We start from the raw sequence: 27,180 nt of genomic DNA on the forward strand, positions 1-27,180 counted from the left end.
TGAAAATAATTTGTTGTTATTTTAATTATGTTGTGCAATCAGTAAAATATGGTACAATCGTCTATGCAAAAATATAAATGATTTATTATACAATAACTTAAAATGCAATCAATGCTTAATGAATGTGAAACTCAATAATATGCAATAACACAGTAATATGCAGTATCCAAAATTCGCCACTAGATGGCTCTAACAGAATACCAGCATTCCATATCACTTCTCAAACATAAAAATGTAATACAAGCCGTCTCGACCACAATTATGAGATATTTATCAGATGATAATATACAATACACTCAACAATGATTAGGACAGATACGAACCCTTGCTCTGCTCAAACTATAACCAATCTCTGATATCGGGTATTATTGCTACACAAATTATAAATTATAAAGCCTGATATGACTATGAAATGCCTTTTATTGTCCATGTCTGCGGACAAGAATAGGACATGCTCTATTTTTTTTTTTTTGCGGGGCCTCAGAACAGAAGTGCGGATGCAGACAGCACAGTGTCTGCTGTTCACATCTTTTGCAGCCCCATTGAAAATAAATGATGCGGACCCATTTTGCGGACGTGTGAATGGACCCTTAGAGGACCTTTTTATCAGTTTGTACTTTCTAAAATCAGTACCTGGCACTGTAGGCCAAGATTAGGAGATGTGATATAGGTACTTGTTTTTTCTGATCCGCTGCGCCACTGAGGCCCACTTCTGTTTTGCTGCCCTGTATGCTAATCAATATCATCGGTACAGGGAGGAGGAGACTGCCGCGTTTCTCAGTGAGCGTCTCCTCCTTGGCTGTTGCGCGGTCCAATCGAGCGGATCGCGTCACAGCCGGGGAGAAGGTGAGCTGTTTTTTCTCAATGGCTATGACTTGGTCAGTTGCGATTAGACCGCGCCATAACCAAGGAGAAGGAGACACCCACTGAGAAACGCGTCCGTCTCCTCCCAGTATTGATTAGCACACAAGGAAGCAAAACAGAATGGGGCACAGCGGGGCGACAGAGCAGCGTATGAGAAAACAAATAGCGATATCACATCTCCTAATCTTGGCCAGCTTTTGATTTTAGGAAGTACAAACTGATGAAAGGTCCTTTAAAGAGAACCTGTCACCACAAAATGCAGTGCAGTCTGCAGGCAGCATGTTATAGAGCAGGAGGAGCGGAGCAGATTCGTATATAGTTGTAAAATAATAATGTAATTTATACATATTATATCTCCTTTTTCTACCTCCAGTTGTGCACAGGGGAGGTGTTATCAGTGATTGATGCTTTCCTTGATAAGTGTGTATACAGAGATGGCGGTCATTTACTGATAGTTGTGTGCAGGGTTAGTCTTAAGTTCAGAAAAAGCAGGAATATAAAACGGGTTACAAGTTTTACTGGATCTTATTCCCACTAAACTATAAATCGATCTGCTCAGCTCCTCCTGCTCTATAACACACTGCATTTTGGGGTGATATCCTTATAATGATCACTGAATTCTACAGCTTGGTTTCCCTTCCCCCCTCCCATTCAGTCTCGTGCCATGTCCAGACTGGCAGCTGTTCACCGTGGAGCCATTCGTGCCCTGCAGATGTTCATCACTCAGCTCAGTGAACGGGGCGAGCAACAGATTCCTTCTCTCTACAAGGAGCTTGGACACATCATCCGTCAGTTATCCCTTTGCACTGCAAAGCTTGACGCTGGAGGTGATCCTGCTGCCTCCAATCTGATCATCTCAATTCTCCAGCAAGTCGAGGTAACTGCAGGCGCCCATTGTTTGGACACTTGGCCAGGTGGCTCCTGAATTTGCTTTTACCAACTTTCCCCATATTTTCTTGTCCACTCAGGACTTGGATGTATTTCTTGAAGCTAAAATGTCTTCAGATGCAAGGAGGCCATTGCCCGATACAGCTGCGGCTAGACCTCCACCTGTTATTAAGGTTTCCAGAAGTACTGCGTCACCTGTTAGAGACGTTCATTATCCCCCACCTGTTCATAAAGCGATAGAGCCGCACGAAGAGGGTCACGTGAATAGACGCCTTGCGCTTGGTAAGTGATCCGTATTCTCCTTACTTTATACATTACGTTTCTGACCTCCCCATGCAGCTGCTTTTTGTTTTGCTGAAGTTGTTTTATAGGTGTTCGGTTTGGTGGGTGTTCATGGTTGTACTTGAATGTGATATGCCATAAATATTTCAAATATAGTAGCCAGAATATGGCTTCTTCTTCACTTTAGAATGTGATCCCTGTGGTTTGCAGATTACACCTCTGATAATGCTATGAAGGAAGAACAGCGAGTGAGTCCAGAAGATGCACCATTGGTTAATGATATTTTATTCATTTTTGACCTGCCACATTTCTGTCCTTGGCCTAACCTACAGAACTACCTGGACACGGATGCACTGCTGCACGCTCTGACTTGTGCAGGGAGGGGAGTAGGTGAGCTGTGAAGATCGCCTACGGTTAATGGGGTGACCCTGTGTTATGTATGTACAGGTGTTACATTTCATAAAATGACTGATGGAAACTGGTATCTACACAACGGGCATTGTCAGCCTGTAATCATGGCCAGTGTGAGAACTTCAGAATTTCAGTTTTTGTTTTTTAAATTTTTAAATGTAGATAGTGGCATGTGAAATAAAAATAAATAAAAAATCACCAAAAGTTCTTAAACACATTTGACATAAAAACTAGATTAACAAAATAGGTCCTTTTCTGGTGGCATATTCCCGTTACTTACAAGAAGGCTTTGGCCAGTTGTGGCATTGTTTAATCTGGCCTTTTGCATATTAGACAATGATGTTGCTCTTACATAGGTATGTTGAAGAAGAAAAACGGCTATGTTCCCATTTTGCTTTCTTTAGATGACCCTCCTGAATCAATGAGTGTTGCAGCCCAAACAGACCAACAACCATCCTCTCCAGAAAGGCGATTGGCACTGAAGTCAGGTCTGAAAGCGCTGATTCAAGCTGGACACCTGAAGGGGCTACACAGAAGTGGGGTGGGACAGAAGAAGAGCAAAGGAGTGCTGATTCCTCAGAGACCTAAGGTACATAATACTGGTGGCTGCTTGTTGTTCCGACATGCTGAGTCTGTCTTTTGCATATAGAAATTCAGAATGCTGTTTTTACCCAAATCCTTCCGAACCCGGGAAAACACTTTGCACAAGGTGGATGTGGTCACCATGCTTCACTATTCTATATCACAGACCTCTTCTCTCCGGTGTTCGGATTTGTAATGTGAATTCAAAAGATTTGAGAATGTATAACCTTACGCAGGCTAAGTGAATAGATATATTTACTAAGTGTGATTAAATATAAGATAACACATGGCTGTCTACCACGTTATAAAACATGACCGACCCACCAGGGTGTACAAGAGAGAGAGCAAATCAATGCTTACATCCTACCTAGGATGAAGTTCCAAGTGAAGTCCCCCCCTAATTGTCGGTGCAGACTACAGGTATTCCCTTTAACCCAGTGTCCAACACAGGGCCTTCGCCATGATGGTGTATACTTGGCCGTCCCATCTATGATATTGTATAGGGTGCATACTTTTGCATCCTCTGACACTCCTATTGGCTGCAAGGAATTTGCAAGGAACAGTTCACTAATCACTCAGCTTTATTCTCGCCTTGACGGAATCCTCTGGAACATTCTAAGATCAAGGCTGTATCTCCCAAAGCATGAACAAGAAAATGAGTACTTTTGTTCTTGCCATGTTATGGACACAGTACAGACCCGTTCCCTTTTTTTAATGTTCGCTTGTGTCCGTTTCCTATATGGCACTTCTTACTGCTGGTCAATATTTCCTACATTGTTTTTCTTTCTCCAAATGTTTGTTTCCACCTTTTCATTCAGTATAATTCTCTTCTTACCCCCTACTGTTCTAGTACAGATTGGTTTAGCTCATTGGGTAGTAGAAGCCAGCACTTAAAGGGGTTGTCCGGGTTCAGAGCTAAATCGCGCAGGGCAAAGGCATTTTTTGCAGATCAGGTGATGTACAGGGCTCTCCATGCGGCTGCCAGGAAGTCCGGTGAAGCATGCCCATCACAGCCGGTGACGTCACCGAACACACTGCCTGGTGGAAGCTTCCGCCCGGCAGTGTGTGATTGTAAACAAAAGATCCCTTTCTTTGTGCGATCTAGCGAAGGAGAGCATTGGAGCGTGAACTGCTCTGATGCTCAAGTCAGGAGGGCTGCCGGGGTGAAATTATGGGTATGTCCGTGTTCAGCTCTGAACCCGGACAATCCCTTTTAATGTCGCCTCCTAGTGATAACAACTATACCCAACACCATGTCCCTCAATGACTAGATGAGAAAAGGATTTTATGCTAACAGCAAAAATCTATTTTTTTTTGTTTGATAAAAGGAACAGAGTTTAGTAGGTGTAAGTTCGCTATGCTTTGTAGAATCTCAAATAACTATAATGTCCTCCTAGGGCTTCCGACAGCCACGTAAGACAGACCCATCCCAACGGTCGCATTTTCAGGAGAAAACTGTGTCATTCAAGCTGAAGGAGAATCATCCAGTTGTCAAAGAGAAGAAAATTCCCTGGGTACCTCCGAGCCCAAAATCTCCTTCATCTTCCCCAAAAAGGTAATTTTATGGAAGTAACTATGAGAATACAGCAAGGCATAGGCACAAAATTTCCAAGGGGAAGTTCAGCCATGCTCTCCTACTCAATCTGACATGTAAAGATGCAGCTGCATGTTGGCCAGGTCGGGTGCCAAAGCAACCATCAGATGCCTAGTTGGTATTGTGCTGGGTCCCTTTAATTTAAAATAGGACCTATGGCTACCTGAACAACTGTTCTACCCAGGATACGGTTTGGTCTTTAGTCCTCATGTCTCCTTTTATGAAATATGAAGGCTCCCTTTCCTCCTGTACACCGTTAGGATGCCGGACAGTTGGGCTGAGGGTTGCACATAATTTCTGGGCCTCATGTTTCTAAGTTGTGTTACGTATTCGGCTCAGTTGGCTATGTTCACCTTCAGGGGCAATCTGTTTATGAATGCATTTTACTCCGTTTGGGCTAAAAATAATTTTTTCAGTTGGTCTTTATTAAAAATATAGAGTTATTCTGTCACACAATGTTAACAGTTTTTCTGTCTGTGTGAATCAGACTTTTTACTTTCCCTTATGTCTAAATTACTAAAATGTCATAAACCCTTATTTAAGCCACCTTCTCATCGGTAAGATAAGAATTGACCTATAATGAGTGTTTTATAAGGTCAGAGATGAGGAGCGCGTCAGCTGAGCTGCCTGATGGAACGGAGTGGAAATCCAGATCCTGCTCCTAGAGAAACTGAAAGCTGGTTCAAAATTTTTAATAAAGACCATTTGAAAAAAATGACTTGAGTACAATGCAATAATAACAACAAATTGCCCCCAAAGATATACATAGCCTTTAAGGAGATCTGAGCACAACTATATTGGGTATTTTATCAGAGAAGCTTTGGAAATACAGTTGCTCATTTTGGAATGGGATACAAGGTAAACTTAATTCTTAAAGTGGCACCGTACTTTTGTCATAGTTACTTATCAAAAATTTTGATCTGTGCGGGTCCAAGTGCTGACAGCCCCGCCAATTGCTAGAACAAGGAGAGAGAGAAAAGCTCACACAACACGCTCTGCTCGCTGCAGCATGCGGAATCGACACTGGTCTGTCACGACTTTGTCTTGTGGTGGGAAGGGAGTGCGCGCTAGGAGAGCACTGTTATAACTTGTTCTAGCGATCTGTTGGGCCACAGCACTCTGACCACTACAATCAGAACTTTTGTCACCAGTATGACATCAAAAGCTTTCCCTAGGACAAAAGTCTGGACACAATTATATATAAATAGCTGTGTTTTATATTGTGTGTGTGTATATATGTATATACGTATAATGGAGTGACGCTATACTTTAACACTTCACTGTGTCCCGTTCCCATTGCAGGTCAAGCTGGAACCCAGAAGTAAAAAGTTTCAGTGCTTCTCCATGTAAAAATAGGGATCTGGTTGATTCTTCAATTAGAAGAGAAGCTGAGAAAGATGACAAAGAGAACATAAACTCCCGGTAACAACATTTCGTTTTGTTTTTTGTTTTTTTGTGCTGTGTAAAAAAAAAAAAAAAAAATATATATATATATATATATATATATATATATATATATATATATATATACAGCCACCGCACGAGCTGTTGCCACTCATAGGTCAAAGATACCGTCTACAAGGCTACCACCATATGCAAAAACCAGAATCTAAAAGGGCAGTAGTAAAATATAACTTTTAATAATGAATCTAAAAAGTCAAATGGCCCAAATTGTAACCACGAGGCCACATTAATCAAGCAATAAGCATCACAAAGTCCATGTCGGACACATGTATATGGATAGGTATACTGCAATGTATATACACCGCTTACCCAAATGGATGTGTAGGTAAAGGTAGACGAAACCAGCATCCACACCAAATAAATCTCGTCCTCACACACAGATGACTTTGGCTCCAGTTGTATTCAATCCACAAACACGTCGCCCCCTAATCATCTATTTTGATAGTGTGTAAGGTTACAGAGGACAGTGAGAAGATAGACCCCTAACCATCTGATTTAAAAGGGTGCTAAAGAAACCTAATTAAAGGTGCTCGGAGTGAAAAAATGTTGTCCCTATGCGTTTCATTTATTTATATAGCCCAAAAACTCATCGGGGACAAAGGGCTCATGCAACATATACATGTGATAGTCCAATCCTAGAATAGTCGTCCTGAGGGGGTGTAAGGTCGCACCTCCTGTAATATTCACCCAAAGGGATGTGGGTGTTGTAGCAGAGGGTATAGGGCCACTGTAGATGTGTGGCGTCCCCTATCCGATGTGGCGCCACACATAAATGAAACGCTTAGGGACAACATTTTTTCACTCTATCTGAGCATCTTTAATTAGGTTTCTTTAGCACCCTCAGGGCTCCAGATGGCGACCAAAATGGTCGCCAATGCGACTTAAAATTTGCAGATGGCGACAAGACTTTTTAGTCTTGTCGCCATTTGCGACTGTACCGCCGCGATCCTGCGCAGCCTAAGTTCTCTTCAGTAGCACAGTGGAGAAGGAAGGAGTCCCTCCCTCTCCACTGTGACGCGGCCGCCACTACCACCAATGGGGAGATAGGAGGGGAGGAGCTGTCCACTGTGCCACCAATGGGGAGATAGCAGGGAGGAGGAGGGGAGGAGCTGTCGCCACTGCGCCACCAATTAATGTAAAACATGAGTATAGGCAGCGGTATCACAAACCCGGCACCCGGCCTCAATAACAGGGCATGCGATATGCGGCAATTAACCCCTCAGGTGCCACATCTGAGGGGTTAATTGCCACAGATCGCATGCCCTGTTATTGAGGCCGGGTGCCGGGTCTGTGATACCGCTGCAGACAATTGTATAAAGGAGTTAAAGAGGACCTTTCATGGGTCCAAAGAATATGAACTTAGTAGTAGGCTGCATAGAGCGGTGCCCAGGGATCTAAGTGCACTTACTATTATTCCTGGGCGCCGCTCCGTTCACCCGCTGTGCCCCCCGGTATTTTCAGCATTCAGAGCAAGGAGGAGGAGACGCCAGTGTCTCTCCGTCTCCATGACAGCAGCGCTGTCCAATCAGCTTAGAGCGAGGGAGTTTTTTTTTTTTTTCTCCCTGGCTCTGAGCTCTGCGCTGTGATTGGTCAGCGCTGCTGTCAGGGAGAAGGAGAGACACTGGCGTCTCCTCCTCCTCCTTGCTCTATCTTCTCACTGTCCTCTGTAACCTTACACACTATCAAAATAGATGATTAGGGGGCGACGCGTTTGTGGATTGAATACAACTGAAGCCAAAGTCATCTGTGTGTGAGGACGAGATTTATTTGGTGTGGATGCTGGTTTCGTCTACCTTTACCTACACATCCATTTGGGTAAGCGGTGTATATACATTGCAGTATACCTATCCATATACATGTGTCCGACATGGACTTTGTGATGCTTATTGCTTGATTAATGTGGCCTCATGGTTACAATTTGGGCCGCTTAACTCACCTTTAAATTATAATTTTTTTTCAAATCATATGGCCAGGTCCCTACTAATACCCTGAATCCAAAACTGACCTTATTAAATGTGCCTGTGGCTCTATTAGCATATAAAACTGATTTTTATAACCTGTCACTCACGTACCAAATGTGTCCAAGGGGACGTCTCATCATGCAGGGTGCCCGGCTGCAGCCGCCTTCCGACTAGAAATCGCCGCCCTCCATTTCAATAGAACCGCCTACCCCACCTCATCGCCGCCTCCGAAATCGCCGCTCTCCTCAGGCAGATCCCGCGCGTGCGCACTAGGTATAACTAGAAATAGATCAAAAGGGAGCCTCTGTAGAAAAGCAGCCTGCGCTCCAAACTGCTTTGCACCCGGCTGTAAGAGGTTGGATGGCTGCAATAGGGCGGTCAAGGCAGGTTTGAGCGAAGTGCGCCGGCCGGCGCAAGCGCACTTCGCTCAACGAGGCCGCTGCCAGGAGTCCGTACGGGCGCATCAGGTTATACCTAGTGCGCACACGCGGGATCTGGCTGAGGAGAGCGGACTATTTCGGCGGCGGCGATGAGGTGAGGGAGGCGGCGATGAGGTGGGGTAGACGGCTCTATTGAAAGGGAGGGCGGCGATTTCTAGTCGGAAGGCGGCTGCAGCCGGGCACCCTGCATGATGAGACGTCCCCTTGGACACATTTGGTACGTGAGTGACAGGTTATAAAAAACAGTTTTATATGCTAATAGAGCCACAGGCACATTTAATAAGGTCAGTTTCGGATTCAGGGTATTAGTAGGGACCTGGCCATATGTTAAGGTTATAGGCCTCAAATCTCATGACAGAATCCCTTTAAAGTATGTATCCTGTATAGATTCTAAAGAAAAAAAAAAATCTCCCAGAAATGTAACTAGAAGTCTGACCTCTTTTCCTTATGCTGTTTGGTAGGTTGACTTGGCTGGACACTGAGACTGCAAGACGACTGCAACAACTCGACAATCTCTACAGGGAAGAAATAGCCCATTTACGGCATCTTAGGTGAGCGGATAAAGGTTAAGCTGACACTGAGAGCGAGATGGAATTACAGACCCACAGAATGGCATGACATAATAGATTGCACTTTTGCACCATTTATATAGCAACCAGAAACTGAGTTTGAGCTGAAAATGACATTGAAAGGAGTCGTTTGGAGATAATTAATGTTCTAATCGGCTGCTGAGAATCCTGCCGACGATCCTTATTGGCTTGACGGACAGTGTTAGTCCCATATTTACAGATGTTAAGATTTACGTGCAGTTTCTTCTTTATTTTTGTACAGGGAGGAGGCTCCTGCTGCAAAAAGAATTCCTAATGGAAGTAGTAATGAAGCAAGGAGACAGGTATAATAAGATATTCCTTGAATCTATTCAGAAAACGACCTGTCACGAAAAAGAAATTCAAATCTGCATGAAGCCTAACTCTCCTTTTTAAAAAAAAAATAATAATTTTCAAATCAGTTGGCAGAGGACGTGTTATCAGGAACGGAAAGGGAGAGTCTGCAGGAACTGGATCTTAAGGAGTTTTCACACCGTTATCAGCAACCTGATAGTGAATTAGAGGCTATGATCCAGAAAATGGAAGAAATGGAGGTAAAGCTTTAGTAATGTCAGGTCTCCTCTTCTGTCCATTTATCTGCCTAACCCTGCGTTTGTCTCTGGATGATCTTCTTTTAACGTGTTGCCTGATGAAGCCCACTTTAAAGTAGACCTACCAGAAAGAATAGTATAAAGTATAGAAAGTATACATGTATTAAAGGGGTTGCCCCCAGCATCTCCCCAAACAGTTGATTTTGCCGGGAGAAGCCACAGCCAACTGGGCATTTGTCCTGCAGCTAAGTTTCCTTTTACTAGAAGGCCGACCAAATTTACTTGGGAAAGTACTGGCTATTTCTATATGACTGCCATCAATGAAGTGTGCAGAGAACACTGTTAGAAAGCAATGAAAGAAATGGTGGTATGTATGGCAATACATCGTCGCATCACAAGTGTATTTTTTATCTATTTTTGCTAATTCATGGCTGCACACTGTCACCGTCCAGTCCATCTATTTCATAGCTTAATTCAGACTGCGGTAATGTCCATCTTCGTGCTATCCAGCCAGCACCCGCTTGGCACATGGACCCAGTAACCTCCTAACAGTCACGTTAAACCCTCCCAAAAATGTAACATTTTTTTATTTATTTCTTTTTCTTTTATTGTAGATTTTTAATGTGTTTCTTTAGTAAATCTTGTTGGCGCACAACTCAGGGGACTTGTATTTTTAACCCCTTAGTGACATAATTATCTTTAGCCTTAAAGGGACACTGACAGGCCCGATAAACATATTTAGTTATTCCTATGCAGTCATAGGTCTATTAAAGTGTATTCCAATCATATCAGAGTACCCCCTGTCCGCATTGTAAACCATGTAAAAACAACTTTATAATCATCTGTCAATCACCTTCCTTTATGCGCAAGGGGCGGTTTTTCACATCTCTTTATGCCCAAGGGGCGTTTTTACTCCTACATTCGTGCCCAGCCGCGCCTCAACTGTCGCTTCCTAGCGCCGCCCAGCTCATTATTATTCACTGGCTGGGCGGCTATTACAGTCCCTGATCCTCCCGAGCCGACGCAGGCGCAGCAGGAGACGCTGGCATTGAATAAGGGACGCAGGCGCACTGCGAGTGAGGGTGCCGGGCAAGTTATCCGGCGCACGCGCAGAAGGTACAAGTGAGTTCAATACCAGGGTCTCCTGCTGCATTGAACTCACTTGTACCTTCTGCGCGTGCGCCGGATAACTTGCCCGGCACCCTCACTCGCAGTTCGCCTGCGTCCCTTATTCAATGCCAGCGTCTCCTGCTGCGCCTGCGCCGGCTCGGGAGGATCGGGGACTGTAATGGCCGCCCAGCCAGTGAATAATAATGAGCTGGGCGGCGCTAGGAAGCGACAGTTGAGGCGCGGCTGGGCACGAAGGTAGGAGTAAAAACGCCCCTTGGGCATAAAGAGATGTGAAAACCCGCCCCTTGGGCATAAAGAAATGTGATTGACAGATGAATATAAAGTTGTTTTTACATGGTTTACAATGCGGACAGGGGGTACTCTTATATCATTGGAATACACTTTAATAGACCTATGACTGCATAGGAATAACTAAATATGTTTATCGGGCCTGTCAGTGTCCCTTTAAGGACCACTAATATTTTGTGTTCCAGCAGTCATAATTTTTTTATTTTTTATTCAAATTTTTATTTTATTTTGCGGGATTAGTTGGAGGCCTTTTAGGAACCATTTTGGGGTATATATGGTGTAGTAAAGAACTTTTTGTTTTAGGGTGAAAGATTAAAAAAACAGCAGTTTTTACATTATTGTGTGGAATTTATTTTCAGCATTCACTGTGGTAAAAATAAGGTAATTTTGTTATGTGGGTCCATACACTGATGATGATGCCACATTTCTATATATTTGTACTATTACTATCTCTCCTCCCGTCAGCTCTGCAGCTGCTCCCTCATTCTGCTCCAGATTGGGGGGGGGGGGGGGCTATATCTCTGGTCTGGTTGGATTGCTTTCTAACAGTGCTTTCTCCTCTGTTTCTTCGACTAATGCTGTCATTTGTCTTGTGTGAAAGGCTGGAGTGTCAGCTTTCAAACAAGACCAGTTGCAGGTTTCTAGCTGCTACCAATCATGAGATATCAGCAGCCTGGCACCCGCCCCCCCCCCCCCCCCCCCCCCCCTCCACTTTCTGCCCGAGCTCAGCAGAATAGTTAAATGGTTAAGGTAAATGGTGCCATTCCCATTTTTGTCTGATTTCCATCCGAGACTCATTCGAATGGATGATCCAGAAAACAAAACGGACGCACTGGATGCTGTACGGACAACCAGATACGCCTTTGTTTGCTGTCAGAATTGGGTCTTAACCCAAAAAATCTAACCCACTAATTCTGGTTTCATCTGCTCCGACATAAGTGTGAGTCTCTAATAATTAACCGCTTTACCCCTTAGAAATACCAAGAAGTAGTTCGGCAGCGGTTTACTCGGATAGTTTATTCAGACCCAGAATTCTGGGCACAAGAAGATAAAGGTTAGTGGAATTGTTGTTGTGCTTAATTTCTCTGCCGATGATATCAGTCCTAAGTTTTGTATTTTAATTATGCGATCCTTTCATTTCAGAGAGATCTCAGGCAGCCATAGGCGAGGGTCCTCATTCTCCCCACCCTATTAGGATCACAAAAGCCAAAGGACAGCGGGAGCCGGTGGTAGACATTCTTCTACAGGAGCCTTTTGAAGGAGAGTAAGTCAAGATGATCTGTCTTTAAAACATATTTGGGGCAGATTTACTAATGAGAACCGTGTGACATTTATTATTGAGCCTTATTCCAGTTTTTGACATAAACTGAAGCCCAAAAAGTCAGTTTGTTTATGCAACTTGCAGTTTTTTGTAAAATTGTCATGCGCATCAAAAATTGATAAAGTGGGCATAGTTTTGTGCTCTACTTCGTGAACAGATTAACTGATACTGAAGCCAAAACATGGTGCAGAAACTTCTTCCTGATCATAGGAGGCATAGGCCCTGAATTATCAAGACCTGTGTCTGCAATGCCAGTCTTGATGGGGCCCTGTGCTGCCCTGTCATAAATTACATGCCTACTTTTGGCAACTAGTCCAGCTCGTAGCTGGTGTACATTTCAGTCATTATTTGCGCCAGTGTCTGGTATAGATGGTAAGTGTGTTGAGGCTGATGGCCCCGCCCGCATCACACCCTTGTCACACCTTGTTTCAAAAACCTGGCAAGTGTGACACAAAATGTGAATATCAGGATATGGTGGCTCACTCCATCGATAACTATGGATTGGGTGCTACTAAGCCTAATGACTCACCCAGTCATAAGGAATTGTGACAAAAATAACTATAAAGGCTGAGCACTATAGGGTAATTGTATTTCCGTATGACTTGCGCGCACAGTGGCGCTGTGTGCACAAGTTGTACGGCAATACAATTGCCCTATACTGGGAAGTGCAATCACAATATATCAGTCAGCGATTTTATGTCAAACTTTCTATTGCCAGCATATCGATAATATATAATCGAGCTGGGAACAGTATATGCGATACCAGTTATCATTATCACCATCCACTGGGAAGTCTAATCACAATATATCAATCAGCGATTTTATGCTGAATTTTCTATTGCCAGCACATCGATAACATACAATCGAGTTGGGAACATTATATGCGATATTAGTTACGATTATTACTACCATCCAATATCGATGTCTCCGAATTGAATATTCTAATTATATTAGAAGACACATACTGCTATATATCGGAACGGTGATTCCATCCACGCTGTCAATATTAAGTACTGCTATATAACTACCTCAGTCACTATTTTAGATTTTATATTGTACCACAGTTATTGTAATATTTTGTGTATTTATCATATTTCATGGTTTTTAATGATTATTCTTATGTCGCATTAGGCTACTTTCACACTTGCGTTTGGGGTTCCGCTTGTGAGATCAGTTTGAGGGCTCTCACAAGTGGCCCCGAATGGATCCTTTCATCCCCAATACATTCTGAGTGGATAAGGATCCGTTAAGAATGCCTCAGTCTGGCTCCGTTCCGCCTCCATTTCGCTCTGTAAGCAGACACCAAAACGATGCTTGCAGCATTTTGGTGTCCGCCTGGCTGTGCGGAGCCAGACGGATCCGTCCAGACTTACAATGCAAGTCAATGGGGACGGATCCGTTTGAAGATGACACAATATGGTGCAATTGCAAACGGATCCGTCCCCCATTGACTTTCAATGTAAAGTCTGGACGGATCCGTCTGACTAACAATTAGACTTAGACTTTTTTTTTAACATAGAATGCAGACGGATCCGTTCTGAACGGATACCATCGTTTGCATTAGGCTACATTCACACGTCTGTGGTGTGTTGCGGACCCGCAAATTGCGGGTCCGCAACACACCAGCCCGTCACCCCCATAGAAATGCCTATTCTTGTCCGCAAGCTGCGGACAAGAATAGGACATGCTCTATCTTTTTGCGGAGCTGCGGACCCAAAATCGGGGCCGTGCTCCGCAATTGCGGCTGCAGACAGCACACTGTGTGCTGTCCGCATCCATTCCGTCCCCATAGAGAATGAATGGGTCCACACCCGTTCCGCAAAATTGCGGAACGGATGCGGACACATTTTGCGGACGTGTGAATGGAGCCTTATAGGTGCGGATCCGTCTATGCAGATAACAGACGGATCCGCACCGAACGCAAGTGTGAAAGTAGTCTTATCTGCATTTCTTAATAATAAAATACTCAGGCGTTATTACTATTCAGGTTCATCTGTTTCTCCGTGGGGTCCAGGTGGTGAGTGCTCAGCCTTTATAGGTATTTTTAGTGTGACATAAAAGTTGCCAGTTGCAACTAAGAAAGTCGCAAAACCTCTTTTTGTGACTTTTTAAAGCCAGAAAACCAGTTTATGTGGGAATGATAAATCCCCCTTCATAGAGTTCGCTTTCTAACTTTAAGACAGTCCAAAATGCAGCAAGTTTATTAAGAGGCATGCACCTGTGAATTCACTCCAACACCCTTTATTTGTTGCAGATTGAACCAGAATTCTGGCACATTTACCTTAGTAAAACTCTCCCATTGCACTTGTCAAGGTGACCAGAACGCTGGGTTCACATCCTGTTGTTGCACCCTGTTAGGAGACATGTCTATACACTCCTAAGCATTGAAATTTTAGCACCGTGAACAAGCTGTAAAGTTATGCAAATCGAGGAAGTGTCAGGTGTTTGCCAAGGTCTGCAGATGATCACATTTTCAAGCACCTAGCTCCAATCTGTGGCATATGGTGGGGGGCATAAAAGACAGATTGAAAGAAGTTTTTTAGCCACATGAAACCTCAAAAATCAGATCAAGTTGTGTGGGATGATTGAGTGATGCCTCCTGTTCATCGACGTGCCAGTTATAACCACTTGTTGCAAACTCAGAGGAGTAGAATCCTAGAAGTGGCAGACCTTGGTTCATCACTCCGGCAGATCGCTACACAGCTAGGCTGAGATGTCAGCTCTGTTCAATGTTGCATGTCCGGATGGTTGGGAGAACAATAATGAACTAGAACCTCTGTACGGACGGATTGTCTGATTAGAGGAATAGCGAGTAGTGATATATTCTGTTCTGCAAGTGAATTTGGACATCACATTCCATAACATGTTTACGGTGGCAAGCAATGTCTACACAAACCGCCAGAAGGCATTGGACAACGACTCGGACGTCCAGTGCCAGGTGTTCCATTGACCTCACGGCACTGCTTTCAAAGGCTATCATGGTGATTAGCAAGACTGGAATGGAGGTCTATCCTCTTCAGCGATGAGTCCGACTTTTTTCTCCGACGCAGTGATAATTGGAGCTTGGTCTAGAGACCACATGGGGATTGCCATAAAGAGACTTTTGCAAGGGAATGTTACATCAGTCCTATTCCTGGGATTATGGTGTGGGATAGCATAATGTACAGTCGCCAGACCCCACTAATCATCACTTCAGATACACTAGCTCTGTTACATTTATTTGGTCTTGGAACCTGTGGTACGGCCATTTCTTCAAAGTGTCCCATGAGCCTTTTTATTTTTTATTTTATTTTATTATATAACAGGACCGCATGTTGCTCGTGCTACTGTGAGCAGCCTACGTGGCCTATATGTGCTACCATGTCCTCCATCATTTCAAAACTTTTCTCCCAATGAGCTACTCTGGGGTGCGATTGGTTGGCAATTGCAACCCGTGCTGCCAGGAGCAAATCTTGATGATTTATGTGCCCAAGTGCATTCAGCGTGGTAGAACATTCCTCAGACAACCATTAATAACCTCATTTATAGCATGGCAAGGTGTGTAAGTGCGTGTATTTCTACATGTGGTGCTTATGCTCAATACTAATTAAATTGAAATGTTTTGAATATTTTCTTTCTATTTTATTTTATCATTTGCATATCCTTAACAATGTCCATTGATCCAGTGATATCCATGATTCCACAACCTTTCCTCCTTGTTCTGTTCTGCTTTATTGCAGTAGCTACAGGTTAGGCATCTTGATGCATCACTTATTTGTATAGTAACTCGGTGTAGTATTACTACATTGCTGTGCAGATCTCGTGATGTACTGTCACATCTGCAAAGTTATCATTCATATCACTGATGTCTATGAAAGGGTGTTGAAAGAATCAGTGGGGGAACTGGATATTTAAACCAATGCATGCACCTACCTTGATATACCCAAAACTCTTTAAAGTAAATTATATATATTGCGGTAAAAACTGTTTTACTTGCATTCGCTAAATGGATCGTTATTTGAAAATTTTGTTTATTCTTTTAACTTTTATTTTTGTGCGATTACATTTTTAGGTTTTAGTTTTATTCATTTAAAAGTTAGATTTTTTTGTTTTTTGCTTTAGTCCATGTGGTGGCCATAATGGAGACACACACTTTCTGTATTAACTGTACAACAGGGCAAGTGAAATGAGTTCTCGATCAGTGTTTAATCATTGTGTACAGTAGGGAAGCAAATATATCGGCTAGTTTTACATAGTAGTGTAAAAAACGTGTTGTCATTAATTTGTTTTGTATTTTTCCAAAGTTCCCTACAGATACACAAAGAAGAGTTGGCTCGCCGGTCTCCTCGCCACTTTATCCAGCACCCTCTCGAGCACACTACAGGGCTCTTGCGTCTGTCTGTTCCCTCACAAATGCTACAGAGTATTCGCAATTACACTGACAATTTTGACCGACACCTTCGGCTGACCTCCCACGAGGAAGTGGGAGATTTCAACCCATGGCACATCACAGAGAGGTAAATAATACTTTGAAATGTACAGTATTGGGTATAACAACCACACGTCTTCTCAACTGCTTAAAAGGGTATTCCGGTTGTTAGAAGTTATCCCCTTTTCTGATAAAATAGGGGACCACTATTAGATCGGTGTGGGCCCTACCACTGGGACCCCCACTAATCACGAGAACGGGGGCTCCGTACCCCCTGCAATGACTGGAGCGGTCGGTTGGGCATGCGTGCAGCCACTGCATTCATTTTTATGGGAGTTCCGGAGATGGCCAAGTGTTGTACTCGACTATCTCCGGAATTCCCATAGAAATGAATGGCGCGGCTGAACACATGCCCAGCCGGCCGCTCCATTAATTGCAGGGGGTACGGGGCCCCTGTTCTCGTGATCGGTGTGGGTCCTAGCAGCAGGACCCCCACCTATCTAATAGTTATCCCCTTATCCTATGGATAAGGGGATAACTACTAACAACCGGAATTCCCCTTTCAGGACCAGACCAATTTTTGTTTTAAAATCTTTCGTTTTTTACTTCCTGGAACCATAACTTTTTTTTATTTTTGCTTTCTCAAAGCCATATGAGGGCTTGTTTTTTGAGGGACAAGTTGTACTTTTGAATGGCACCATTTTATATTCCATATCACGTAGTGGGAAGCTGGAAAAAAAAGTTCCAAATGGGGTGGAATTGGAAATAAATGCAATTCTGCAGCTTTATGGTCTTCATTTTTACGACGTTCCCATGCGGGAAAACTGACCTGTTGACTTCATTCTCCAGGTCAGTACGATTACAGAGAATACCATATTTTTATAGTTATACCGGTAGTTTTTCTTCTTTTAATACTTTAAAAATACTTTAAAAAAATACTAATATTATTTTCTTTGCATTGCCATATTTTAACCCCCATAATTTCTATATTTTTTTTTTTATATTTCTTTCTATGGAGCTGTGTGAGGGCTCATTTTTGGCAGCCTTCTCGCAGTTTACCATAGACCAGTGATGTCATGGCCTAGGCCCTTCTGTGATTCTGAGCACAGCCGCTATCCAATGTACGGTGCTATACTTGGTAAGCTGTGAGGAGGCAGTCTCCTCAAACAGCTCATTGGCGGGGGTCCCGAGTGTTGGACCCCTGCCAATCAGATACTGATGACCTATTTGAAGGATAGCGCATCAGTATAAATATTGAGAAATTGATTGTAATATTTTTAGAGGAGTGCCTCTCAGGCACAATACATCAGATCAGCACCCCCTCCCTAAGCATTCTCACAAGACTTCATAGGGATTTTTCTTATTCGAGAATATGATCGTCATAGATCGTCCGTGTGCCGGATTGGATTGCTTCTGTTCTGGCGGACTCGTGATGCATTATGACCCATGCTCCTTTCGCTTTCTCTCCCTGACACGGACTGGGCCAGGTTTCTGCATAGTGATTTTGCCTGGCTCTGTCCATCAAGAAGAAGAGTGAGGGGCTGGATGAGAAAGGATGCACAGTGATTTGGGCACGCCCTTGGCGCACTTAACTGCTCATTTACATATGGTTAAAAGTACTTTTTCTCCAGAATGAAGCAGTGGATCACTAAGTGAAAGGTATAATTACATTCAGCTGAGCTAGTCCTACAGGGCATTTACCAGGGAGTATCCTGGTGATAGACTCTAGTGACTAGATACCCAAAGTTCCAGTAAGTAACTATGTCTATTATTTTGCAGCCTGGCAGAGGAGCTTATAAATGATGCCGTAGGGGAGGTAGCGGCAGAACTACAAGACCTTTGTGAAGGCTACGCAGAAGCTGTCTTTACTTCAGAGTTCATGGAGCCTTCAGAAAACAACTAGTCCATAAATTAAATGTAATGAATTGGTGCAATTGCAAATTTTTTTAAATATATTTATTTTAAGCAAAATGATCTACAACTTTGCAGAATGTGGAGTATTTTTAATCATTTTCTGCTTGTATGAGCAGTCTTTCCTTTATCTTTTTTAGCAAGAACTAAAGGAACCAAGTGAAGGCTACTTTATGTTATGCACCTAAATATTGTGCCAAACACTTTCATGTTTCTGATGAAAACCATCTCCTGTATGTTTGTTTGTTTGTTTGTTTTTTAAATAGGAACCCTAAAAGTTGAGCAGCTTTTGCTCTAGGACTTTGTACACTACAGCTTGGACACCCTGTCACCCATTTAATAAAATATACTTTAAAAAAAACACACACAAAATATAAACAGTTCATCAAAACAATGAATTTATTTCGCAAAGGTGTTTAAAATAATCCTCACACATACGGTATATGGTATCACCATAAAGACCCGTATTATAAAGTTACACTATATTTATTCCGCTCAGTCAATGATGCAAAAAATAGAAATCCATAATTTTTATGTAGCCACAAATAGTTCTATGAAAAAAGCCCACATCTTACTAAATTGATGTAAAAATAAATTTGGCCACTGTATCGGTGTGACTGCTTTGCAGCATTGCCTGCAAAAAAAACACACTCTAACAAGTTTTTTTTGTGTGTGTGTGTGTTTCCTTTTACTATTGGCCAGACATCGGGACATGTGTTTGTGAACGTGGAGAAAATATGAGGTCTGAATTCCTGGCACATACACTGAAGGGTTCATACACCACTGTAAACCCAACGGATGCCAACGTACAAACAGTCCCTAGATTCCTCAGTGGTTGATAACTGAAAAGATGATGACACAATTGCAAGCTTTGGAGACCACTTAGGCCTCAGACAGTATCTGAAGCTTCACATATTTATCTTCGATTTACTGTCTAACACGATAAAAATATATATCTGCAAACAGTCCCTTATCCTCAGCTGTTTGAGAAGGCAGCGGCGCTGGCAGTAGCGCCACGGACTTCTCGCCAGCCTTCTCAAACAGCTGATCGGCAGGGGTCCTGATGTTGATGATCTATCAAAAGTTTAAAAAAAAACTGCAGGACCCCTTTAACAGAGCCTTAGTTTCCTCGCCACAGTAAGTCCAGTTGCCTTGATTTATTCTTTACAGATTTGCCACAATATTCTCAATATTTTCTTCAAGTTGCTGCAGAGCTCTGTTTTTGCCTCCATGTTTTACTGTTTAGGGTGACAGCTTTTTATAGGAAGGATCTTCCTAACTGCATTTAAATTTGTGTGTGAAGATGTAATAAATGTTTTTAAAGGGTTTTTCTTCCTTCTTTAAGTTTTTAAATTCTCCCCCCCTCTCCACCAGATCTGTGGAGACAAGCTTGCTCACCTTCTCCCTCTGCTCTGTTCCAGCTCCTTTGGTCCACTGATCTCTTCACCACGATCCAGTCCCTAAATGTAAACTTCCAGCACAGATGAGGAACACATGACCCCTATCTATGCCAGAAGTTTACATACAGGGACTGGAGGAGCCAGAATTTATATATATATATATTTTATTTCCCCCCCCCCCCCCCCACCCAACCTATCAATTTGTTGCAAAGTGTACATGGACAAAAATTCTCTTTATTAAATGGTCCCCAGAAGAACGTTGGGACAAGGAGACTGAGGGACCGGCACACTAATATTGGGTACTTTTTCTGAGCTTGTCTTTATTTCAACACTGCCTATGTATATTTCTCATTGGATCCAACCATCCAGAGTTACTTTTTCTTTTCTTTTTCTGGCTTTGTTGCGACGCTCCTTACTAACTTATCTGAGCCCATGTGTGTCGATCCCCTGGTCCTCCTCAGGTCTTTCCTCACTACAACATACCTGTTTACTGCTGTTTTTATGACAATGTGATTGTGTTTATTTAATAAAGAGAATTTTTGTACTTATAATTGGAGCCGTAGTTCTATTGTTTTGGTATTGAATTTTGTAAAATGTGTTAGGGCTCCTTTCACTTTATTACTACCCGGTGTATTTAATTGGTAAGTGTACATGGAGTAAGAAATGCGCAAGTAGCCCAATGTGTGCGATAAACATATAAATGTAATATTCTCATGTGGATGATGTGACTCAGAATACTAGAATCTGCTTAATGTGAATGATAATATTTTGCTGTACCTCAATCTTGAAAAAATGATGATCCTCTGGACTTTGCTCATATAAAATCATGAAAATTGTAATGTTTTTTTTTTTTTTTTTTGTAAATTAATTTATTTTTATTCTTTAAATATAAAATAAAACATTTTGTAAGATGTGTTCTTGTTCTACTTTACAAAGGGGTTTTCTGGTTACGCCAAAAAATAACACCAGCATTCAACCTTACGGCATCATATAAGGCTACTTTCACACTAGCGGCAGCCTTCTCCGGCGGGTGAACAGTCTGTCTGATCCGTGCTGCCGCTAATGCACCGTGCACATGTCGTAGTTTTATTTCTGCGCCTCTCAGCATGTTTGCCGTGCTGTAGCCGGATCTCCGGCCCGCCCCCATTATAGTCAATGTGGCCGGAGCGGACTTCCGGCGGCACGGTGTATCAGGTCTCTGCGTCTCCTTCCTCTCCTAGCCGGAACACCACCGATCCAAACAGACCCTGTCGGCCTCGTTAGTATTCTCAGTGCAGTAAATATTAGTGAAGCTGTGCTGGATAGGAGTTGGGATAGGGCCCTCTCCCAGCACATAGACTTTTACTAAAGAAATGGTTTTCTAGGTGTAGTATTGGAATTTAAACCCCAGACCTTCTGTATGACAGACAGAAGAGTTACGATTACATTGCAGACCTGCTCTGTTGGAAGAGCTGAATTTTCTGTGCTTAAAAAGCCATTTTCTTCACAGGCATAATATTATTAAATAAATAATATATTACTGAAATAAAAAAAATTGCACCTTTTGCCAGTCACCATAAATAATGTGTTCGCTATATTGTACAGCATATTATGATTACGGGGATACTTAGTACATTTTGTGATATTTCATACTATGTTCATGACGATAATAAATCTCTGCGTTATAAAACCAAGCTTCATCAGTGGTGCTATGGTGGAATCTTCTGGATGAAGAAACTCTTCCTCTTCCTTTCTTTCTCTTTCGGATTTTTTTTTTTTTTATGAAGCCTTATAGTATTGCTGCTTTTTTAAAATTAAATATCACAACAATATTTGATATCTCTGTAATCATAATAACCTGCACAATATCGTGAACATAATATATATATGATTGGTAAACAGTGTGAATAGAAATGGGAGAGGGGGGGGGGTCCCACACGGTTTGCCTGTATGGAGCGCTGAAATTCCTGATGGCCGCCCTGCTTGAAGCCCTACTGGAAAAAGTCCACACAGGGCAAGCTCCAGGAGAATTGGCAAAAAAAACACCCTGAGAGGCTGATGCTGTTGTGTCTACAGGGCAGAGCCGTACAAGCCTTGCCATGCTGCGGATGTGTTGTCATCTGGATAGGGAACCAACACAGTGTAAAATATCACATGACCTTTTTTCCAATAGACTTTTCCTTTGAGCATTCCCCAAAGAAAGAAGTCTGGTGGTGTCATAGCCATGCTGGCCAAAGCCCCATTAAAATTACTCTGTTGCTGCAAAAGTAATCATTTTTAATTCTTCCATCTTACTGGCAGTAACCTTCCGTTAACTCACAATCATCCATTTGATTCATGAACAGTTCACAAATGTCCAGGGACACGTCACACCATGAAGATGTCCCGATGAGTAGTCGAGTGACTGAATGAAGAGGTATGGGGTATTCATCTGGAAGTCGCAAACAGGTCAAACGTCACAACGGCCGCCCGACACCTCTGTCATTGCTCCTACGCAGGACATCGAGGCTTGTTCGAAGCTCCATATACTGAGGAGCACACTTCATGTTCTTTCCTTCTAATTACTTTGCCCTAGCGAGAATTATTACAAAATATTTGGGGCCTCTTTTGAGGGAATCTCCCTGTACTTTTGTATCTTCAGCCATGGCGACGCAAACCTGTGCATTCACTTCTTCCTTTTACAAGATGTGCTGACTAACTTTGTCTTTTTGGTTTTTTTTTGCGCTGTGTGACTGCTTTCCCTAGATTGCAAAACCACTTTTCTAACCTAATAGCAATTACAATACGATGGTGTTATCAGCTGGGGTTCATCCTAAACGGGCTCCTGAGTGGTTTGTGACGGCGCTGCTTGATTGTCAGTTGTGACGCACAGCGAAGGCTTTGTTAGAGGTTTTGGAGATCCTTAGTCACAGTCGGAACTGATCAGTGAATTGGCAAAGCATCAGAACTCTTGAAGACTTGCCTCGTAGCGGTCTGTGGTTATTTGCTCATGTCTAAAAGACTTTGTGTTTGTTAACTTTTTTTTAAGGACTATAGACACCTTTTGTACTGACTTTTTTTTTGTATTGTTCAATTTCTTCCTAAATGCACAATTGGGCAATTTACTAAACATTCTCCATTATAAATTTCCTACCGTTTTGTTTCTGCAGTTTGTAAGTCCTTCGCCGAGCTGGTGGTGCTGCTGAATCTGACATACACCTGTCAGTGCACTGCTCATGCTTCTGATGGCTCTCTGCTCCCCCTTCTTTCAGTGTTAGAGATTGTACATGGCAGATTATGTGGAGAGCTCGCGCAGGCTGCATATATTGAGAAGAAATTACAAGGCAGTTTGCGGAGAGAAGACATCAGCATCCTGGACACACAGATCCAGCATGTATTTCTTGGAGGGACACAACCACATTGGAAGAGTCTGAAACTAGATGCAGGTTGCAAACTGAATACCAGGGCATCTGAAAAGGAATGAAGATTGAATCCTGAAACCTATAATATTATTATTATTATTATTATTATTCTAATAATAATATATATATTTTTTTACCTAAGGTAACCACTACCATTTTTAAAGATTTTTTTTTTTCATGTCAGGGGTGTCCATAGCCTTTAAAAGTCAAAGCTCTGGTGTACTCTGGCAGACTATCCAAAAGTAATTCAGTGATTGGGTGACCTTATCTATACAGTATATGCTAGCTCCCATCTAGCCTAGATTTGCTTTTCTGCTTTTTCACAACCATATTTTTGGTCCACGTCCAATATGTATTTTAGTTCGGACGGGGACCCATTCATTTCCATGGGGCTGCAAAATCCATATGGCATCCATGCAGCCATTCTGCAAATTTTTGCAGACAAGAATCGGCATTTCTATATAATGGGGACCGAGCAAAGTTCGGTATGCACACAGCCAGTATCTTAATTTTGCCAATGCCGATTGCCAGCGACAGTCAGAGAGAAGGCGGACATTTTAGGACTTGCTTCTTTTTGGTGCATTCTTTGCAGTAAAAACGCCAGCCCCGGTTTATAGCTACAGGTCTATGGGAAATATAAAATGCAAGACACTCGAGCATGTTCTTGTTCATTAGGCAGAGTTTTTATGTTTGTTTTTTCTTTTCCTTTATATTTATTTATTTATTTTTGCCACGTTTGGACATCTCTCCAGGGGGAAAACACTATTAAAAAAATGCTAGTGGTCAAATACACTTTACAAAAAAAGTCAAAAAAAAAAAATGCTGGTAGCCAAAAAAAACCCTCAAATGGTCGTTCTGAAGTTTTTTTTTAACTGGTAAAACACTAGACAAAATTCATGTGTGTAGGAACACACACATTCTGAAGGTATTAAAATATTAACCTTGCATAATTTTACAAGTTTAGGCTATGTTCACATATGAGTTAGGATTTGGGGGGTTCTATCTCTTCTTGGGGAGAGAGCGCCTTAATCGACGTGAGGAGACTTACAGGCCATACATGCTCCTCTAGAATTCTGGGAGTCAAATGAGCTCTTATCAAGCTTTGCCTCTAATGCCACCAGACATAAGGCAGCTATCCTATAAGTCAATGCTTGACCCTATAAAGAAGCCTTGTCTCAAGGCATAGTTAAGGGATTAAACATTGACTTATAGAATAGTGGCCTTACATCTGGTGGCATTAGATACAGAGCTTGTTAAGAGCTCATTTGCATCCATTTCTTCCCACATTTGAGTTAAAAACACTCCTACAAAAATTAGGAGTTTTTTGTAACGGAGACATGCTTAAAGTGGTTGAGTTAGGCTCCTTTCCGTTCTCTGGCTCCGTTGAGGAGCAGGAGAACGGAAAGGACTGATTCTGCAGATAACTGAGACCTAACTGAGCGTAACAGAGCCTAAAGACCCCATAGACTATAATGGGGTCAGTTCGATGTCCGCTCAGAACATGATTTTTGAGTGGAGACGAAAGTCCTACATGCAGGACTTTCGTCTCCGCTCAAAAATCATGTTCTGAACGGACCCCATTATACAGGGAGTGCAGAATTATTAGGCAAATGAGTATTTTGACCACATCATCCTCTTTATGCATGTTGTCTTACTCCAAGCTGTATAGGCTCGAAAGCCTACTACCAATTAAGCATATTAGGTGATGTGCATCTCTGTAATGAGAAGGGGTGTGGTCTAATGACATCAACACTCTATATCAGGTGTGCATAATTATTAGGCAACTTCCTTTCCTTTGGCAAAATGGGTCAAAAGAAGGACTTGACAGGCTCAGAAAAGTCAAAAATAGTGAGATATCTTGCAGAGGGATGCAGCACTCTTAAAATTGCAAAGCTTCTGAAGCGTGATCATCGAACAATCAAGCGTTTCATTCAAAATAGTCAACAGGGTCGCAAGAAGCGTGTGGAAAAACCAAGGCGCAAAATAACTGCCCATGACCTGAGAAAAGTCAAGCGTGCAGCTGCCAAGATGCCACTTGCCACCAGTTTGGCCATATTTCAGAGCTGCAACATCACTGGAGTGCCCAAAAGCACAAGGTGTGCAATACTCAGAGACATGGCCAAGGTAAGAAAGGCTGAAAGACGACCACCACTGAACAAGACACACAAGCTGAAACGTCAAGACTGGGCCAAGAAATATCTCAAGACTGATTTTTCTAAGGTTTTATGGACTGATGAAATGAGAGTGAGTCTTGATGGGCCAGATGGATGGGCCCGTGGCTGGATTGGTAAAGGGCAGAGAGCTCCAGTCCGACTCAGACGCCAGCAAGGTGGAGGTGGAGTACTGGTTTGGGCTGGTATCATCAAAGATGAGCTTGTGGGGCCTTTTCGGGTTGAGGATGGAGTCAAGCTCAACTCCCAGTCCTACTGCCAGTTTCTGGAAGACACCTTCTTCAAGCAGTGGTACAGGAAGAAGTCTGCATCCTTCAAGAAAAACATGATTTTCATGCAGGACAATGCTCCATCACACGCGTCCAAGTACTCCACAGCGTGGCTGGCAAGAAAGGGTATAAAAGAAGAAAATCTAATGACATGGCCTCCTTGTTCACCTGATCTGAACCCCATTGAGAACCTGTGGTCCATCATCAAATGTGAGATTTACAAGGAGGGAAAACAGTACACCTCTCTGAACAGTGTCTGGGAGGCTGTGGTTGCTTCTGCACGCAATGTTGATGGTGAACAGATCAAAACACTGACAGAATCCATGGATGGCAGGCTTTTGAGTGTCCTTGCAAAGAAAGGTGGCTATATTGGTCACTGATTTGTTTTTGTTTTGTTTTTGAATGTCAGAAATGTATATTTGTGAATGTTGAGATGTTTTATTGGTTTCACTGGTAAAAATAAATAATTGAAATGAGTAGTTATTTGTTTTTTGTTAAGTTGCCTAATAATTATGCACAGTAATAGTCACCTGCACACACAGATATCCCCCTAAAATAGCTAAAACTAAAAACTACTTCCAAAAATATTCAGCTTTGATATTAATGAGTTTTTTGGGTTCATTGAGAACATGATTGTTGTTCAATAATAAAATTAATCCTCAAAAATACAACTTGCCTAATAATTCTGCACTCCCTGTAGTCTATGGGGTCTTTAGGCTCTGTTACGCTCAGTTAGGTCTCAGTTATCTGCAGAATCCGTCCTTTCCGTTCTCCTGCTCCTCAACGGAGCCGGAGGACGGAAAGGAGAAACGGTGATGTGAAAGGAGACTTATATAAATATATGCCCAAGTGTCTTATAACCTATCTAATAATACTTTTGTAATTTACATTTTTCTTCTATAGTACCGGGATTCTGCAGGGCCGATGCGGGTCCCGTGACGTCATCCACCAGGCTCCTGTGATGACGTCTCGTGTACAAGCTTATCCCTGCTCTGTGCCCGCCCCCCCCCCCCCCCCCCCCCCCTCTCTCCCTGCATCTGGCTGCGCCGGCTCCTATGAGGGATCGCGCATGTGCGATCCTTACCAGTGCCGGCAGCCTTGTGAAAGGAGCATCGCCCTTATCCACTGTAGTGCCCGCCCTCCTCTCTCTGCGCTTGGCTGCCAGGCCGCCCCCCGGACAACCACATACAAGCCTTGCCCATGATTGAAGCTGACAAAGATCAAAGGCCCAAGCCTTCAAATGTGACAGAGTTGGAGGTTTGTTTCAGAGTAGCAGA

General features: G+C 42.7%; 1 protein-coding gene across 1 annotated transcript in view; it reads left to right on the forward strand.

Annotated features, from left to right (window-relative positions):
• KIAA0753 (KIAA0753 ortholog) overlaps positions 1-19,705 on the forward strand; it is a 30,213-nt gene extending 10,508 nt beyond the window's left edge. The window contains exons 5-16 of the mRNA XM_040423474.1: positions 1,520-1,741; positions 1,833-2,034; positions 2,850-3,034; positions 4,425-4,582; positions 5,924-6,043; positions 8,948-9,037; positions 9,318-9,378; positions 9,496-9,627; positions 12,019-12,097; positions 12,187-12,307; positions 16,648-16,860; positions 18,552-19,705. Of these exons, the coding sequence (XP_040279408.1) occupies positions 1,520-1,741; positions 1,833-2,034; positions 2,850-3,034; positions 4,425-4,582; positions 5,924-6,043; positions 8,948-9,037; positions 9,318-9,378; positions 9,496-9,627; positions 12,019-12,097; positions 12,187-12,307; positions 16,648-16,860; positions 18,552-18,675 (1,707 nt within the window). The 3' untranslated portion in view covers positions 18,676-19,705. The remainder of the gene's footprint in view (positions 1-1,519; positions 1,742-1,832; positions 2,035-2,849; positions 3,035-4,424; positions 4,583-5,923; positions 6,044-8,947; positions 9,038-9,317; positions 9,379-9,495; positions 9,628-12,018; positions 12,098-12,186; positions 12,308-16,647; positions 16,861-18,551) is intronic.
• The last annotated feature ends 7,475 nt before the right edge of the window (positions 19,706-27,180 follow it).

The sequence above is a fragment of the Bufo bufo genome, chromosome 3 (genome assembly GCF_905171765.1).
Source record: "Bufo bufo chromosome 3, aBufBuf1.1, whole genome shotgun sequence".
Lineage (NCBI taxonomy): Eukaryota > Metazoa > Chordata > Amphibia > Anura > Bufonidae > Bufo > Bufo bufo.